The sequence below is a fragment of the Brienomyrus brachyistius genome, chromosome 11, assembly GCF_023856365.1.
Source record: "Brienomyrus brachyistius isolate T26 chromosome 11, BBRACH_0.4, whole genome shotgun sequence".
NCBI classification, from domain to species: domain Eukaryota; kingdom Metazoa; phylum Chordata; class Actinopteri; order Osteoglossiformes; family Mormyridae; genus Brienomyrus; species Brienomyrus brachyistius.
In genome coordinates, this window is record NC_064543.1 from 27,865,103 (window position 1) to 27,884,250 (window position 19,148).

Below are 19,148 nucleotides of genomic sequence, written 5' to 3' on the forward strand. Positions count from 1 at the left end.
AATATTCTATAGTGTCACTTCTATAACACGCATATACTGGGAATTTTCCATTCGGCCGATCACTATGTGGGTCAACAAAATTTGTAGTGACGCCCACCCCCAAAGTGCACAGTCGACTTTTAAACCCAGTCCAGCCCTGGATTCAACAATGTACGCAATTGCAGAATGTTGTACACAGAGGGCAGTGTAACACCCTGTATGATGAAATGTGCTTCAGTTTACAAAGTACTTGAACGACACTTTCTCACTTTAACAATTACAGTTAATAGGTAACTGAACGGTGTTTTATGCAGCTCTGAAATTTAAGTACAAAGCCAATATAATATAGCAACTATTCTGTATGTTTTGTACTCTTTTCTACAACGACAGAAATTAATGTTTGTTGGTAAGATACGGCTTTTTGAATCTCTTTTAATGTAAGGCGGCGGCAGTGCAAATACGATCAAACTACAAGCAATGAATGTAAGGAAAAATAATAAATGAAAAGATATAGATAACAAAAGTTGTTTGCTGAGAAAATAGAAAATTCACATTATCTTACTTTTTGGAAAGCGCGCTCCCACGTTCATCACGAGAAAGTAATGATTGGTTAATACATCACACTGATGGGCAGTAATAACTGGCTTGCTAGTTAATAAAGGAGAGTCGGGCTTGGGGAGCGGAGGCAGACAGCGCAAAGGAGGAGCTCTTTAAAGGACTTTTAACGCAAAGGAGGATTTTTTTACTTATCCATTGTGACACAACCGATCGACAGAAGGTTTTGGAAAGAAGCGGATACAGTGTACATTAACGGACGAATGCTGGATTTGCTCGATCTGTGATATTGCAGGTGAGGAAATGAGCTTACTGCTGAATCTGGAATCGTTTATCTCTGACTTGCGTTATTTATTGTCCTGTCCTTCATTAGTTCAAAAATGACATATTATCACAATAACATATGAAAGAATGAAAAAGGAATATTATGAATTATGATTAAAATTAAGATTATGAATGGGCTCCTATTCAGCTAAACCTTTCTGTCTGTAGATGTTGAAAATGTTTTGCATAGTTGTCTAATTGTGTAACACTGGATTGCATAGATCTCTTTTTTGTGTGAATTATGCGGTGTGACGGTGCGAACCGGGGCTGTGCTGGACTTGCCACACATGCTCCTATATTCATTTGTTTATCATCTAATTTTATTTTATAAAGAAATGCATGTCTGCACAGAATTATCAGGCTAATATATTTTCAGAAACGTTAAGCACTAGTGATATGCTTGAGTGTGGGTTGCTACTGTGGAAACCAATTTTAGCTATATAACAACAATATAATTTTTTGTTCTTATGTAAGATGCAACAAAACGAATACCGCAACAAAAGCGAATACTTACCAAATTGCAGTTCTGCTTTCCACATTGTCTTTATTAGGCCTGCTTTTACTGTACATAAATGCTACCAATTTTACGACTTATTATTTCTTTTTTGTGTTAAACTTGTGCATAATTGATTCTGATGGTCTGATAGGTGATTCAGCGTGTGACACGCTGCGTGTCTGCCTCAGATCTCTCAAGTTTTTCCTACGAATTCAGGCCTTCCAGAGTTGCCCTCCCCTATCTGTATGATTTCTTTTGCATACTCCGGTTTCCTGGTACAATCGAATGATATTCAGTTTGATGTAAACCAGTAGTCGTGGAACCAGATATTGAAGTACTAAGCAAGATTTTAAATGTAAATAAATGCTAACCAGCAATTTTGCTATTATTGATGGGAACGTTAAAGCACCGTAACTGACATATTGGGAAATGCACAAATAAAATTAAATCCAGCAAACGGGCACATGGCTTCTGACATAAAAAGTGCCCTTTAGATGCCGTTTCGCCACTGTTTCTGTTTGTTTTGTCTACGTATGTGTCTGACCTCCTCGAGTAAACTATGCATTTACATTTTGAATGTTTTATCTTCTGATGTTACTGTGCAGAATAAATAAAACAGGACACCCTTCGTTTTGCAAACCTACCAAAGCAAATCAGAAGTATGTATATTATGTGCAATATAACATACATGAATCATGGCAAGAAGTAAGCTGTCAGTTATTATAAATTGTAATCTAAAGCGGCAGCTGTTTTTTTCCTGAGATATTTCACTTATGCTTATGAGCAAAAAACAAGGACATTTCCGTGGATATCTGATAGCACTAAGTGACACAGTAATATTGTCTCTGTGATAGAATCCGAATCAGTTTAATTTCTTCAAGTACATTATATAGACCATTGTTTCTAAACCCAGTCGTGAAGGACCCCCAGATGGTCCACGTTTCTGCTTCTCCCAGCTCCCTGCCGGACACTCTACATTTTTGCTGGGGGTGTCAGAGGATCAGGTTGAGAACTACTGATTTAGACTGTGGGTTTGCATTGGTGTTTTTGGTACTGAGACGCAAATTTTCACAAATATTCCTTACATGACCTTGAGGTGATCTTTTAGCATTACAGTATTTCAAATGGATTCTACACCTTTGGTGCACACAGGTAACATGCAGTGGAAAAATAGACGTGTCAGAATTAGGTAGATTTGTAAGTATTCTATATGAGTAACACATAACAACCTGCTCACTAAGAGTTCTGACACTTCTGCTTGTTTTTCTTGCTTTGTATTTGTACAAAATGTTGTAGAAATGGATTTTGGGATGTATTCATGGCCCATGGCTACCATCACTGAGATGTGAGCAGCACTCTGACATTTGAAAGGAATGTTTTTACTCCTTAGCTGTTTTTGAATGTTATTTAATGGACAACTTTCTTATGTATGCTTAATGTGGCTATTTTTCATAAGGTAATCAAAATAAATGAAAGCCAGGAGAAATACTGAATATATCCCATTTTTGCATTGTGTTCACTTCTGCAGCCCAGAATACAATGTAGGACAATTCCATGCAAAGGTCACCCTTACTAAGGACAAAAAATGCTGTGAGCACAGGTGCAGAACTATTTTCAAGATATTCACTTGTGTCTATATTTCACTGTATGTAACTGCTCTGATCAAATAAAAAATAAAAATTCACGATGCATAGAAATATCTGGAGGTGTTCCACAAAGCAGGATTTCTCAGTTAGTTGGATTAACTTAACCGAGAAGTCTTGATCATCAAATAAGGGTTTAGGTAAGGAGTATTCCTACTGAACAGTCATGACCACTAGCTTAGTTAACATACCTAACTGAAAAATCCTGCATAGTATATCCCCCTGCCCCCCTCCCCAATGTATTTTATACATTTACAAACATTCATAAATATGTAGGTGAGTTTGGGTTTAGGGGGGATTCTCATTTAATAGTTTTTTTCAATTGTCTGTCAAGTCTGTGGAGGATGGGTTCAGATGCATGTAAAATGTAAAATTATCTGTAATGCCTGTTTTTCTTCATATTTTTTCCAAACAAATATTTTCTATATTTTTATATTAATTCAAGTGCATTTCATGTTACACATATTATGCTTTCTGCGGTTTAAAATTCAGATTCTGTAGAAAATCTGCAGTCACCCATGAAAGTCAGTCTGTTTGATGTCACATCCATAGCGCTGATGAAATTCTCTGCGTTTCTGTGTTCTGGTGCTACTGTTATCCACCCTATGCAGCTTTCTGAAATAAGCTCTCAGGTCTGTAATACTGTTTCCTTTTGGCAGAAGTACAACGCAAAATGGTCATTATTGGCTGGGTAGGCCGCTCACGGCAGACTGCAGGAGCTCTCATGTCGAGGTCTGTCTCTTACTGCTGCCCTGAAGCCACCTCTGTGTGACTCCTCAGGCCGCTCTGCTACGCAGGTTTTAATGAACTGAAAGCCCAGCAGTCAGAGGATGCCAGCTGCAGCATCCATGCGTAGAGGGCAAGTCAGGGGCCTGCACTGGATCAGGAACTTTTCTCATCCCTTTTTCTGCCACTTTATCGCAGCCCAAATCTGAAGGGAAGTGTGTCAGTCTGTAGTCTGTTATGTAAGCTTTTCTTGTGAATTTTCTTCCTGTTCCCACTGTATTGTTCCCACTTGTGTTAGTTCCTTTTTGTATTCTGTACCTCACCTTTCTCCTCTTATTCTCTTTTTGGACCATATTCCCAGCTTCTCCTCACACCAGCCTTACCACATTTGTCACTATTATACCTTGTTACAGACTATTCTTTGTTTTTTTTCACTGCACAGTTAATGGAATATGAGTTTGCCACTTAATAACACTTTTGGTTTTAACGAACCGTGTGAAAACTGTTATTCATTAAAATGGTGACAACATGTCCATTTGCTAGGCTTAAATACACCTCAGTGATATTATAACAGTGAATAACTGTAAAAAATCACACCATGGCGCAGTATTTTTCCAACTTTTTTTTGTTTTGTTTTTGAAAATGTGATGATGACAAAAGTTCTCCAGACATTGGTTTGGCAAAGAGAAAATGTAAGAATTACAGCTGGCAGTAAAACCAGTCATAACTGTTATTAAATCAATGCTTGTTCTGTATCAGATAACCGTTCAGTCCAGAGAACAGTCTTATCAGTATTATTAACCTGACTCCCCTAGAACTTACCCCAGCTATCATTGAGTCCTTGTTGGTGTTTTGGTTATAATTCATACCTGACAAACCACGTGTGTCAGGTCCCTGAGTGTCTCACACATAAACGTGGTTAACATTAAAAGTAACTAACTGTTCTAACTGTCTTCTGTCTTATTTGTATGCTAATTTACGTTTTAGTCACTCTAAGTTCTGCTTCACAAATTTTTTGCTATTTTTCAAACAAGTCTTTCTGGGCTGTTACCTGGAATGTTACCTTTGTTCCTGATCTCAGGCTAAGAGGCATCAGTTGATCTTTAATATGCTTTGAGGAAGATGAATTGGGTGACTTGGTCACTGCAGGTCATGCGGTGTCTTCTGGGGAAATGAGGCACTTGGAACTTCCCAAATGGAACTTCTATTCGAATAATAAGTCAGTTCTCTTGACAGCTTGTGTGCATCAAACCAGAGAAAATACACAAATAAACTCTTAAAACCATGTTTTCTCTGATCCAATAATTTTATTCCAAATTGAGGAAAACAGTTATTTCCTTCTGGTGTTTTGTAACTAAAATATGTCATATTGAAAATTTAAAATCTGTTAAAGTTAAGAACATAAGAAATTTACAAACGAGAGGAGGCCATTCGGCCCATCAACCTCGTTTGGGGAGAACTTAACCAATTAAGTTATACAGTTTGGATTGAATTTACTATTGTGTTGCTTTTTATTCAGTGTATAAAATAAAATATAAATGCCTCACTATTACCGTTATTTCACCACCAAGTGACCTTCAGTATAATGTGCCCCTGCCTTGTGTCTCTGGACTGGCCCAGGCTAGCATTTCCAATTATGTGTGGATGGATGAATAGATAGATGACTGAATCGTAGTCAATATTTAGCTAATGCGTTTGATTTGACTGAGGTGCATATTACACCAAAGATCACTCACAGCTGCTTAATTAAGAACTAGGCTGAGACAGAAACCAGCCTGTCATCAGGAGCACCTTTGCGTAGCCCAGCTATGATGGCACTGATTGGAGATTGAAGAGGTGCTGCCTACTTTTGAACATCAAAGTTTCAGTCTGTGTAGGGTGGAGGAAAAGAGGATCTGTTCACAAGACCAAAACAACACCAGGTTCACTTGGGGTTAAGAAAAGCAGTTATACTGTAGTAATAGAGAGAATCAGAATTCTCAGAAGTGATATCTGGTGAACCCAGAGACTTACTCACTGGTAGAATGTATAGGGTAAATGTATTTCAGTTTATATACATAATAAATGCAGTGCATGATATATTTTTGTATTCTCAGTTTAGGAGACACCCTGTATTTATGTGTAGTTCTAATACAGTACTCATTATAACAATTGGAACATAAGATGTCCTTATAGTGTCTGGCTGGCATTATTTTCATTTCTAAATCAGGAATATTTTTTAATAACGAACACCGAACACCGTGTTAACCATCAGTAATCTCTGTAATCGTAGTCCGCATGTGACGCATGAGAAGCCGAACGAACTTGTGGGTGCGGGGGACCTTGCCCTGGCGGCAGAAGCGGGTCTTAGTGTTCCGCGGTCTCCGATTACCGAACTAGACACCCGGAGCACATGAGTCCCACGGCATTTTGCAGATCTGCAGTTTCCACCCGAAGAAGTGCGAAGTACGGATCGTACAAGCAAAGAGGCAGGGAGGGAAATAAAGGCGAAACGGCCATCCTGCGCCTCCTGTTTTGTTTTATTATACGGGAAATGATTTTGTGAATCAAAACCAGGATGTCAGTGGGGATCGCTGCGAAACTGATTTCAAAGCCGTCACACTATATTTATATACTTGACTTTTTATATATTAGCTGGTGGCTGTTAAAATAAAAACATTAACAGTTAAATGATGTAACATGGACATCAGGAGGTAACACATTAGCCTCACATCTACACTTCATCTATGTGCTGGATAATTGTTTATGGAGGAAGGACGGATGGAATGATTTCGTGATTGTCTTGAACAAGTGCCTTCCAGTTTTCAGAGGAGAGACAGACCTGTCAATGCCACCTCATTAAAATCCTGAAATTCTGGATGTTTAAACACTACACCTGAGAATACTCTCTCAATAGGGGGTCTTTGGTATTTTTGAATGCTGTTTAACATTAATGCTTAACATGTATTATGTTGTTAGTATAGTCATAGTTTTATTGCTGCCATGTTTATATAATGTGAGAAATAAGACTCCAAGCTTTCTGCATTTGAAGCCCTTGACTTCTCTGTCAAGAAGAAAAGCCTCATTTGAACTCCAAAGACTACAGTATGTATTTATGTCCTAGCATCTATTTTAACAGAACCCCCCATCTCATAATTCAAGACTGAACCATTAAAATTAAGCTTACCATTGTCGTTCCACTGCAGTAAGCCACTGAATAACATCAATTTTCAGCATTAATAAAGTGAGCTTTCCACTTTGCTGTTAGATCATTTTCAATTCTAATAGTTACTAGTTTAGTTATGACATAACTAATTTGTTCAGTTTTTTTAATCATAGAATTGCTTTAAGAAACTGGAAAACTAAGTACATATTCTAAAGAGGTATGTCCATTAGTAAAACAAGTTAATTTATTTTTTTTCTCTCTTTTACTGGTTTGCTGGGAAGCATTAAGAGAAACCTGGTCCAACCTGCACTTTATCAACAAACCCAGTTTGGCTCACAGCCAGCACCAGGACAGGTGTCAGACAGAAAACCAGTGCTTTTCATCACTCACCTTGTGCTTCAGAGATAAGACATCAGATACAGCTGGAATATAATTCCATCTGATAGCTGTGCCACTTATTCACAGCATCAGTCCAGGGGAATTTGCTCTAGATGTTGGCTGTAGCTGTGTTGTCATGTCTTTTTAGCTGCTGTGGGTATTTCTTGATAGACATTTCCTCTTCAGGGAGATCTTAATTATCAGTCTTTACATAAATAAGAAGCAGCTGGCTCAGCATTTTAGAATTGCTTGTCAATTCCTCAACATTCAGGACACTGAACCTGTCTTTCTTGCACTGGGATTGTGGAACATTACCCCTATTGTCCACATTTTATAACCTGTACTTGCTGTAGAGGTTGCTGTTGACTACCACGAATACCACGATGGGCTCAGACTGACTGGTTGTAAGTCAGTTTGGTCATAAATCGGTCCTTTATTATGTAAAAATTATCATATGTATAGTATACAGTATGATAAAATGATATCATCTTTAATCATAATGTTTGATGTTTTTTAGGCTATTTATCACCATTTTCTTGTGCTGCCAGCAGTTGGGGTGGAAACTGTCATACACTCACGCTGGGCAACACTCGTGCATAAACTCATGTTTATCTTTTGTGCTTACACAATCTTACTCTTTGTAAATAAAATAAGTTATTTCCGAAGTGCTCTGCAGTTTGTTGTAGATTGCAGATGTTTCAGGTTTTATGCTTCATGGAAAAATCTAGTGATTGCTGAAAAAATAGTATTTTTTGTAGTCTTAGAAAGCTACTTCCGCTGTTGAATTGAATTTGAAATAGCTGCTTCTTCTACATGCATAGTGCTATTGTGTGCTTTGTATAAAACGTGAAGCCATGAAGCAGTCAGCTTAGCTGTTTAATGGTCATGCTTAATTGAGTCAGTTATATGGACCCTACGGCTTTGTGTGAGCTTATCTTGCTTAGAAACAAAAGCTCTCGGCTGCAGGAACGCAAAGGGCTGTTTTGGAAGCGGGGATTCTATACAGTGGCTGGCCCTGATCAGTTTTGTGCTTGACCACTGGTTGCTTTCCCTGAGTAAACAGGATAAAAGAAAGTCTATCCCTCCATTATCTGCCGCTTATCCGGGGACGTGTTGCAGGGGCAGCAGTCTAAACTGCGATGCCCAGATCTCCCTCTCACCAGCCACCTACTTCAGCTTCTCCAGGGCAATACCAAGGCACTCCCAGGCTAGTTGAGAGATATAATCTCTCCAGCATGCTCGGGTCTGTCCCTTGGCCTCCTCCCAGCTGATTGTGCCCTAAACACCTTCCCAGGGAGCTGTCCAGGAGGTATTCTAGATAGATGCCCAAACCCCCTCAGCTGTCTCCTTTTGATGTCGACCAGCTTAAGGAATGTTTTCATATGATTGATTTGATGGTTTACCTGGTCATATCAGCTTGTGATGGTCATTTGAGCTAATTTATCTGGTCATACAAGCATGACCAGCTTGATAGTCTGGCCACACCAACTTGACCAGCTGGTGACCCACCCAGTTAAACCATCAAAGAGCACTAAGAGCTGGGAAATGACCATCTAAGACCATCTTAGAGCACCTTAGACCAGCTAAATCCAGCTACCAGCTATTTTTTCAGCAGGGTGGGTCTTAAATTATATCGAGCTTTTGGCACACTGATATTCAGAAAAAATATTTCGTGATAATAATAATTTTTATCCCCCAGTCGTAGATGCCGCCATTTACTTTGCAGTATCCTGTCTGGGCCATGGGGCGGCATGGTGGTGCATTGGTTAGCACTGTTGCCTCACACCTCTGGGACCCGGGTTCAAGTCTCCGCGGTTACATGTGTGTGGAGTTTGCATGTTCTCCCCATGTCGTCATGGGGTTTCCTCCGGGTACTCCCACAGTCCAAAAACATGCTGAGGCTAATTGGACTTGCTAAATTACCCGTAGGTGTGCATGTGTGAGTGAATGGTGTGTGAGTGTGCCCTGCGATGGGCTGGTCCCCCATCCTGGGTTGTTCCCTGCCTCATGCCCATTGCTCCCGGGATAGGCTCCGGACCCCCCGCAGATAAGCGGTTTGGAAAATGGATGGATGGATGTTTGGGCCATTGTACAATTATTTTGTGGCATATTGAGCCTTTGAGACCGGCTGTCATAATATCTCTTTTATTCTGGGACAATCAATGAAGCAGTTATAGAGGGCTTTCGCTAGTGCCTTTTAAGTAGTGCAATGTGTTACTGAATTCTCATGTATAAGAAAAAAAAAATACGAAAAAACTAGGACAAAAAAAAAGTAGGGCGGGATATAGAAAGTGTTTTTGGAATCTCATAGTGTTCACTTAAAGTAACCATTTACGTATTACACACCTATCCATCATCCACAGCCGTATGCAGTACAGGGTCATGGCACATAATCACACAAGAATACTGAAAACTTTGTATTGTATATAATACTGTGCTGTTCATGACTGATACTGTGGAAGGAACATGAGACTGGCAGGTAGATCGATGGAACTTTCTGGGAAATAGAGGTCTGTGGTGTTGCAGTGGAAGTGTCAGATGAGGCTTGTGTTTACTGGCCAGTGTACATTCCAGGCCTCACCTGTGGACTTGACCTGTGAGTACTGAACATAAAGAACATGGCTATGAGTACAAACAGTTGAAATTGGTTTCTCTACAAGTTTGCTAAGCTTACCCTCCATGAGAGGGCGAGGTATTCTGGGGGGGCCTTGAAATAAAGCCACTGCTTCTTTGGTTTGAAGGGGTTGGATTCAGAATGTCACCAGGCCAGCTCCTTGGGGAGCTGCTTGGGCATTTCCCACTGAGACGGCCAGGACTCACTGGAGCTATTAGGGTATGACTTATAGCTCCCATGAACAGTGTTCTCTCTCTTTCACATCAGATTAAAAATGACTCGGCGGAGGGGCAGGCAGATGTGAAGACCCCATGGGAGAGGGGGATGACATGGAAGAGGTGAGTGTGCTCTTTCAACCTGAAACAGCCGCTATTAAATAGAAATCAGATATAATCAAAAATTTACACTCAAGTGTAAAAACAGCCATCCAGCAACTTACTAAATGAAGTCCCTCAGATATAGAAATAAATGTCTCTATGTGAAAAGGCATTGTAAATAATATTGGATAATGCTTTACCTTTCATAATGCATTTATAGGAAATTATGTGCACCTTCATAATGCATTCATTGATGATAATCATATAATGTTCGTTATTAAAGTATATTAAAGCTGTTAAAGTATTGTGTCACCGAGAAGACCGAGGCATCACAATGGCAAATAATGAGAAGACTTACTTACAGGGATGAACCAGGCTCTGTCATTGAGTCCTTAACAGGACTAACACAGGCACTAGACAAGCACTGCAACTAACCACACTCTCGGACATACAGGGAGGTCAGATGCCAAACAGTAATGCTCACACATGGTGGGTAATTTATAAATGCTAAAGACATGTAAGGATTGGACACCATTTACGCAAGACACTGGCAAACACACACTCGACAGTCGGGAGCAAGTATGAACAATAAAAGTACAACAAGGGTTATTTACAGTACACAGACAGGGGCTATTTACAATTGCCTGCAAGCATGCTGGGATGTGCTAATCCTGCTGGCGCTACAGTATGCTAAGATGTTAAGGTATACAGATGCACCTCTACTTACAAACTTTCAACTTGTGAACTTTAAGACATATGAATGAAGAGGACTGTAAGTGCAAATTGTGTTAACTGGGCTCCCATTTCCTGTCCACAACATCAATTTTTTTTCTGCACGCCAATTTTGCCTAGTACGATTTCTGGCCACTACTCCCACTGCGCAGCAGCGTAGTGCGTGTACTCCCAGCATCCTAATTCTTAGTACTTGCGTAAACCATTAAAATGATGTTGAATAACGACTTACGAACATTTCAAATTACGAACAGCCGTTCAGAACATATCTCATTTGTAAGTAGAAAAGCGTCTGTTCTTACATGCTGCTTAAGAATGTTCTATGAATGCATTACAAATGCATTATGAAGGGGAACTGAATGTTCTATAAATACATTATGTAGATGCAGTAAATGTAAAATTTTACCTTATATTGCATAATACACAGAAGAATATGAATAAATAAGTGATTTGCTAATTGATACATTACGTTTATGCTTTATATTATAGTATACATTATACTGCATTATGTTTATAGAATCTCTGTGCCTAAACAATATTGCAATATTGTTAGCAGTGTCTTTGATTTCAGAAAGCACAGATGCCTGGTCTTCATTGTTTTGCTGCAATGGAAAATTTTGTCAAGGGTTTGAGCATGTATGATGATGTACTGTAACCGGTGTTGAACTTCAGCTGGCCCACAAGAACAATATGACATTGAAATATTATCCCTGTTCAGTCTCATTGACATATAGAGTTATAAAAAAAACATCATTTAACGAGTGTCAAACGATCCAGCACAATAAATATCAATAGGGTGGTGCTCGAGAGCTTATGCCGTTTATTCTTGATCCACAGATGTTGTGAGATTCGCATTCATGCTACGTCTCTACGGTAACATCTGTCTCACTGTCACTACCATGTGCACATAAGAGCATTGCAGAACCTTTTAGCCAAGCAGGTCTCTCAGAAGCATTAGTAGGCTCTGTTTGGGGGGAAATGACTCTGTATCCTCCTTCTTGCAGGTCCTCAGGTAACAATCCACTGGTCCTTACTTTTTCCCCATCATTTGGTTCCTAGTATAAATGATCCTTTTTCTCAGTACAGGACCTCTGAGAAGAGTGACGTGAAATGTTAATAACTTGCTACATAATTAATGGAGACAATTCATCAGCCTTCACCTTGGCTATCATAAGTCTACACATGATGTTAAACACTGTTTTACCATTCCAAGCATGGAAGGATTGAATTTCTGCAGTCACTCCTTGCTAGCTGGGTGTTGAACTTCTGTGGGCATTTTTTTTCATAACAGATGTACGTGTGTGAGAGGCCTGATTATTTCTTGACCAGGGATAAAAAGACCCTCTGCCAAGTACATTTTGGCAAATGTCATTGGATTTTGGTGGTATACACATATGTTGTGAGTAGCAGTGTGTCTCAAAGCTTTGTGACATTTTCTGTTTAGCAGACTATCTGCAAATATTAGTTAGGCTCTAGGAAAGTGCATTGTAGACTCTTTCCTGCAGGTATATCATGACCTCTTGCAATAAAACAAAACATTACTTTTGTTTATATCATGATCCTGTGCTTGATAAGCATCGTGAAAAATGGATGGATGAATGGCTGTATGTTTTTACCTAGAATATTGGGTAACACTTTGTTTGGATAGTCCACCTATAGAGTATTTGTAGCACTTCAACAACTTAGCTGAGATTCAGCTGTTCCATTGCGTCTATAGATGTTTAACACACTATGCAGTATATAGAGCATATGTAACGATTCATGAACGAATCTACATGTTCTTAGAATAAGACGAAAGTGGAGAAATCCTGATATATTTCTAACCTTGTTTGAAATTTTGCATGTTTATGTTTAAACAATTAAATATTTAAGTTTTAATATCACCTTTCTGTACAATCTATTGTTTAGTAATAATACATGGAATGCATTTTCACACCACAATTAAAAATGTTTTTTAGGTCACTGACAAGCTGTATCACAAGTATACTGTACATGGCATGTCTCCGTTATCATGAGAATAAGTAAGCTTGGACCACAATGAAATTTAGCAACAAAAAAAAAAACAGTTTGAAGTTGATTTGTTTGGAGTCTTGAATAAATCAAATAAAGGGCTCCACTGTTGTCTCGGGGTCTCTGCCATGGGGCCGTGTGGTGAGTTTGCATGTTCTCCCCATATTGTTGTGGGGTTTCCTCCCACAGTCCAAAAAGACGCTAAGATGAATTGGAGTTACCAGATTGTTAATGGTGTGTGTGCCCTGCAATGGGTTGGCACCCCATCCTGGGTTATTCCCTGCCTTGTGCCCTGCGATGGGTTGGCACCCCATCCTGGATTATTCCCTGCCTTATACCCAAAGCTTCCGGGACAGTCTCTGTATCCTCATAATGCTGTACAAGACAAGTGGGTATCAAAAATGGATGGATGGATGGATGAATGAACCAATCAAGAGAAATTATACAAATGGGAGCATGTTTTCACTTATTAGGTGTTTTATAAGTATGTTAGTAATAGTCAGCACATTACAGTTGGCCCTTGTTTATCACGGTTAATCAGTTCCAGACCCTACCGCGATAAGTGAATTTCCGCAAAGTAGAATTCTTTATTTATAAATAGAATATTTTCGTAGTTAGAGCATAGAAAACTTGTTTACGACCTTCTAAATACTGTATGATTTGTAACATTATTAGAGCCCTCTAGACATGAAATAACACCCGTAGTCACCATTACACTCGTATTACCCAATATATTATACAAAATAAGAGAAAATATGACACATTAGACGTTAGAAATATCATATTATTATTATTATACATTTAATTACACACAGACAGTTCTTACACACAACCACTAACCTATGAAAATAGTGCAACTTGTTTGATGATGAAGCGATGAAGATGAAGAGATGTACGGCACAGTAAAGAAGAGCAAGGTTACTGCTCCTCTGAAGGTACGACTTCAGCAGGAGAGTCTTCAGGTGGTGCAATATCTTCAGCAGGTGCATCGTTGTCTTGTTCCGCAGGAGTACTAGGCGTAGGCAGCGAGTGTCTGGGTGCACGGCTGAAGAACATTGTGATAGGCAGTTGCTGGCGCTGTCTTTTCATATGCATAAGGAGGCTTTTGTAGGGTTCCATCGCTCTATCAAGTGCATTCCGGAACCACAATGCCATATAGGAGCCATCGTGGGGCTTAGATAAGCGTTCTCAGAAATTGCAAACACTTACAAGAGCAAAGATGCTTTCGATGCGTAGCGATGTATCATTTTCACGATCAAATTTTTAATGAATATACAAAAAACTACGATAGAGTGAAGCCGCGAAAGTCGAAGTGTTAAGTGGCGAGGGACGACTGTAGTGGTTAAAAACAGGCACTAGTGAGTTGAAGTTTTCTGATACAACAAATGCTGGTATCATATCCTTGAGTAAGATACAAAACATTAAACCATAAAAATAGGTGCCTTTGGGTAGAAGGGTCAGCTATGTAACTGACTATTATGTCAAGCAACATTAAAAGCTTGGCATAGTAAGAAACTGATACATTAAATTCCTTCCCGCTGAGGGCAGAGATTAAACTGTGCTCTGTATAAAGAGTCAAGGCAGCTGGACAGCAAGACCTCAGGATTTCCCTTGGGGTGGGGGGAGGGGGTCTCAAAACATTACCACCTCTTCTCTGCCAGCTCCGATGGTCAACCAGGTCTTACAGAAACACACCCTGCCTTAGATGCTGTGAATCACACAACATTAATAATCAGTGTCTACTACTGTTCTTCTGGTTTATGTAAAACCATGACCCAGCACCTTTTCCCCTCTTCCACAATACCTTTTTACAATAACAGTCTCTGGAGACTTTCGAAGTATCTTGGCTCTTCTGTGAGGTTTTGTTTTATGAAATGGACCTTGTTCAAGCTCAGTAAAACAGCCTCTTTCACACAATGGACCGGTTTTATTGAGGCACCATATCAATAGATTAGAGTAAGGTGGTAACAGTTTTTTATAACATCATATATTATTTGACTCACTTTTCTGTTATGACACGTGATCTCATACATAATACACTGACATATGTTATGATTTCTTTGGTGGATAGTGTGCAGTGCGATGCTTTGCATTATATGAGCAATTTGACACATTTTGTGGAATCTGGAAAGCATAAACAAAGGTACATGGTTTTCTGGCTCTCGAGATGGACACAGAGATTTAACCTGTGTTCTAAACAACTAGCACAGTGTGTGCAGCAGTATTCAGTGGCCTTGTGAGTCACAACGATGCTTAGGTATGGCCTTGCCAGTCCCTTAAAGTCAGACAGCTGGCCTGGATATAAAACCAGGGAGAACCTGGCACCTAAGAGAGTCTCCACTGCCCTGGTACATGAGGGAGTCTCCACTGCCCTGGTACATGAGGGAGTCTCCACTTCCGTGGTACATGAGGGAGTCTCTATTGCCCTGGTACCTGAGGGGGTCTCCACTGCCCTGGCACCTGAGGGAGTCTCCACTGCCCTGGCACCTGAGGGAGTCTCCACTGCCCTGGCACCTGAGGGAGTCTCCACTGCCCTGGCACCTGAGGGAGTCTCCATTGCCCTGGTACCCGAGGGAGTCTCCAGTGCCCTGGCACCCAAGAGAGTCTCCACTGCCCTGGTACCCGAGGGAGTCTCCATTGCCCTGGTACCCGAGGGGGTCTCCACTGCCCTGGTACCCGAGGGGGTCTCCACTGCCCTGGCACTCGAGGGAGTGTCCACTGCCCTGGTACATGAGGGAGTCTCCATTGCCCTGGTACCCGAGGGAGTCCCCACTGCCCTGGTACATGAGGGAGTCTCCACTGCCCTGGTACATGAGGGAGTCTCTATTGCCCTGGTACCTGAGGGGATCTCCACTGCCCTGGCACCTGAGGGAGTCTCCACTGCCCTGGCACCTGAGGGAGTCTCCACTGCCCTGGCACCTGAGGGAGTCTCCACTGCCCTGGTACATGAGGGAGTCTCCATTGCCCTGGTACCCGAGGGAGTTTCCAGTGCCCTGGCACCCAAGAGAGTCTCCACTGCCCTGGTACCTGAGGGAGTCTCCATTGCCCTGGTACCCGAGGGGGTCTCCACTGCCCTGGTACCCGAGGGGGTCTCCACTGCCCTGGCACTCGAGGGAGTGTCCACTGCCCTGGTACATGAGGGAGTCTCCATTGCCCTGGTACCCGAGGGAGTCCCCACTGCCCTGGTACCCGAGGGAGTCTCCACAGCCATAGCACCCAAGGGAGTCTCCATTGCCCTGGTACCTGAGGGGGTCTCCATTGCCCTGGTACCTGAGGAGGTCTCCAGTGCCCTGGCACCCGAAGGAGTCTCCACTGCCCTGGTACATGAGGGAGTCTTCATTGCCCTGGTACCCGAGGGAATCTCCACTGCCCTGGTACATGAGGGAGTCTTCATTGCCCTGGTACCCGAGGGAGTCTCCACTGCCTTGGTATCTGAGGGAGTCTCCACTGCCCTGGCACCCGAGGGAGTCTCCACTGCCCTGGTACATGAGGGAGTCTCCATTGCCCTGGTACCCGAGGAAGTCTCCACTGCCCAGGTTCATGAGGGAGTGTCTATTGCCCTGGGACCTGAGGGAGTCTCCATTGACCTGGCAACCGAGGGATTCTCCATTGCTTTGGTACCTGTGGGAGTCTCTACTGCCCTGGTACCTGAGGGATTTTCCACTGCCCTGGTACATGAGGGGTGATGCAAGGGGGGGTGTACTGTCTTATTTATGCTGTTTTTGTTAGGAGTACTTAAAAATAACTAGATGCCCTTATACAGCTACCTGGCACATAATGGGTCCCTTCCTTTGTGGACCTTTGAGAGAATAGTCTGATTGGCAGATCTATTCTCAGCAGCCTAAAATCTGGCCAGTTTCTCTGCACTGCTGCTGCACTTCACCACTCTTTTGGCAGGTAGCTAAGAGAGCTTGTGTAATGCTTGGCCTGGTACCAGGAACAGTATGAGAAAAGGTCCACAGTGCGAACAGACTGACGCCAGGAAGCCATGGAAAAAGAGAGAAAGACACAGGGCTCCCTCTTCGCTACCGTCCATTTGAGGGATTTGTGTACCTGTAGATGTGTGCAAATCAGCATGATCACAAGAGCTGAAGTCAAACTGAAGGAGAGTCTTATGTGATGAAATGAAACTTGAGCTTTGGAAAGTAAACTATATACTGTAGAACTTACAGTATGATCAAACCTTTATCATATTTGTTTATAATCTAAAGTAGTTACTTTTTGTCAGATTTAAAACTTTAATCACCTTCTTTCATGAAGGCATCTAGGGCAAGACCTTGTCTCGGGATTATACTACCATCCTGTAGGTTACAGCAAATTCTCAGCTCAGCAAATCCAATTTAACTTCAGAGAATGCAAACATAAGTGTAATATTTGTTTCTCTTTGAAATTAAAATAGCTTTTTGTGAAGTGCATGGTGTAAGTGTCATCTTTATATTTTTCAGTTCAGTACTGACTAAACACACATGGCTCCGTATTTAAACATAAATCAGTCAGTTGGAGACCGGGCCCTGTGCAGATGGGCCACATAGCTGTACAGGTCAGGCCCGCAATGGTTGGAGCTGGCAAAGCGCCTTGCTCATTTAGCTTCCCTGAATGTGTTACTGCTATTTCAAGCATTCATTTGGGGTGACCCTTTAATTAATAATTCACCATCAGGCCCCACGCAAGCAGCTCAGCAAGGGTGTGTCCTAAAATTCCTCTCTGAATAGAAAAGGGGAATCGCCCATGATGGTAAAGGGAACATTGTGTTGCCCCTCGATGGTATATCATACGAGTAAATGTTTATGCGTTTGGATAGTCAGCATCCTTTCTTTCCACATGGTTGCCTTGGCAACCAGTATATATGGACTGTAGCTCTGTGGTTACGCACAGCAGTTATTTAAGACGTGACACTCTGAAGGTCTGGTTTAAAAGGTGGATTCAATCCGCTCATCTCAGATTGTAGAGCAGCACAGCAGGCACACACCCACACAGAAATTAATCTATTTTTAAAGTGGTTCGATTAGAGGCTTAGAGATTTCAATCTAATGCTCTGACCCAGTATTACCATTTTAAGGTTTGAGAAGAGGAAGGAAGCACATTAACATAGTCACATATGTAGGGACAACTATTTAAAGATGTGATGTGTTCTCAGAGGGCACACGCTATACCCATGGCAACTCGGTCTGGATGACACTGTTAGACTCTATTTGTGAAACTCAAGATGAGTGTGCGATTCACATGATTAAATCAAGCAGGCTAACACTCAAAATCATGGGGAGGGGTAAGATCAGAAACTGAGGTACTGAACTGGCCTGAATGTCTGACTGAAATCATTTTGATGAATTTTTGCTCGCTACTTAACCTCCCACCCCCTTATTAGAATAATGTGCCCTTTTACTTGAATGAAAGGTTGCCAGGTTGCAGCGTATTTAACTGATTTGATTCTATTCTTTGCACTACGAAGACTTCATAGCTTGTTTGCCCTTGTACTCATTCTGGTTGCCTTCTCTTTTGCGGAATTCGAGGTGGAGAATTCTTCCCTAGTGTTGGATACCTGTAGCTAAACTCGTACTGAATGGTTGGAGTGTAAATCATAAATTTATTAGCAGTTGTGACAACTGAGCTATGGAGGATTCATCACCACGCCGGCAAAAGAGGCCATAGAAGGAATGGGGTGGGGGGGGGGGGGGGTCACAACACAACTACGACGGCCAGCCAGACTCGGCTTTCAACAGTACTCCCCCACCAAGGTGGAGAGGAGAGCGCCGAGGATGACATGGCAGGATATCTCAGACTGCAAATCTCTCCCTACCACACTCACAGCCCTACCTGCAGTAAAGGCACCCCTCAGGAAATGAAATAGCTTCCTCCATCTCCGGGTTCGTCCTGCTCATGACACAGTTGAGTTCAGTGTCAAAACAGAGACAGTGAGACTTTTAGGTAGCTGCGGAAGAGTTCCCAATCTGATGTTTCCTAGGAGTTAGTCTATCTTAAAACCTTGGGATAATTATTTGAAGAGTGCATTATATTTACAGTTAGTAGAAGAAATTAAATATGGCATCCATATGCATCAAAAGAGCTACAGAGGCACTCTTTCATATCAACATGCTTATACAAAACATCGTTCTTTATTTAGGTGATTGTAACTTCCCAGTAGCCTTTGCAACTTGTGCTAAAATCGTAAGACTAGGTAGAATGAGTTACCTCTGCTCCACACTGAAGTGACTAAATACATCCTGTGTGT

General features: G+C 41.5%; 2 protein-coding genes across 4 annotated transcripts in view; one reads left to right on the forward strand and one right to left on the reverse strand.

Moving 5' to 3' along the window:
• The first annotated feature begins 419 nt into the window (after positions 1-419).
• Positions 420-19,148, forward strand: part of LOC125704297 (oxysterol-binding protein-related protein 5-like) — a 30,847-nt gene continuing 12,118 nt past the window's right edge. Inside the window, exons 1-2 of the mRNA XM_048969746.1 lie at positions 420-829; positions 10,128-10,198. Of these exons, the coding sequence (XP_048825703.1) occupies positions 10,172-10,198 (27 nt within the window). The 5' untranslated portion in view covers positions 420-829; positions 10,128-10,171. The remainder of the gene's footprint in view (positions 830-10,127; positions 10,199-19,148) is intronic.
• Positions 13,652-18,557, reverse strand: LOC125704302 (iron-regulated protein FrpC-like). 3 transcript variants are annotated; one of them, XM_048969758.1, is made up of 2 exons: positions 15,893-18,557; positions 13,652-15,757 (listed from the first exon to the last, which is right to left on the reverse strand). In XM_048969758.1, the coding sequence occupies exons 1-2, from the start codon at positions 16,594-16,596 to the stop codon at positions 15,202-15,204; spliced, it is 1,260 nt and encodes a 419-aa protein (XP_048825715.1). In that variant the 5' UTR covers positions 16,597-18,557; the 3' UTR covers positions 13,652-15,201. The 3 variants fall into 3 exon arrangements, with proteins under 3 accessions (XP_048825715.1, XP_048825717.1, XP_048825716.1); XM_048969760.1 differs by having other exon boundaries at positions 13,652-15,433; positions 15,623-18,557; XM_048969759.1 differs by having other exon boundaries at positions 13,652-15,460; positions 15,623-18,557.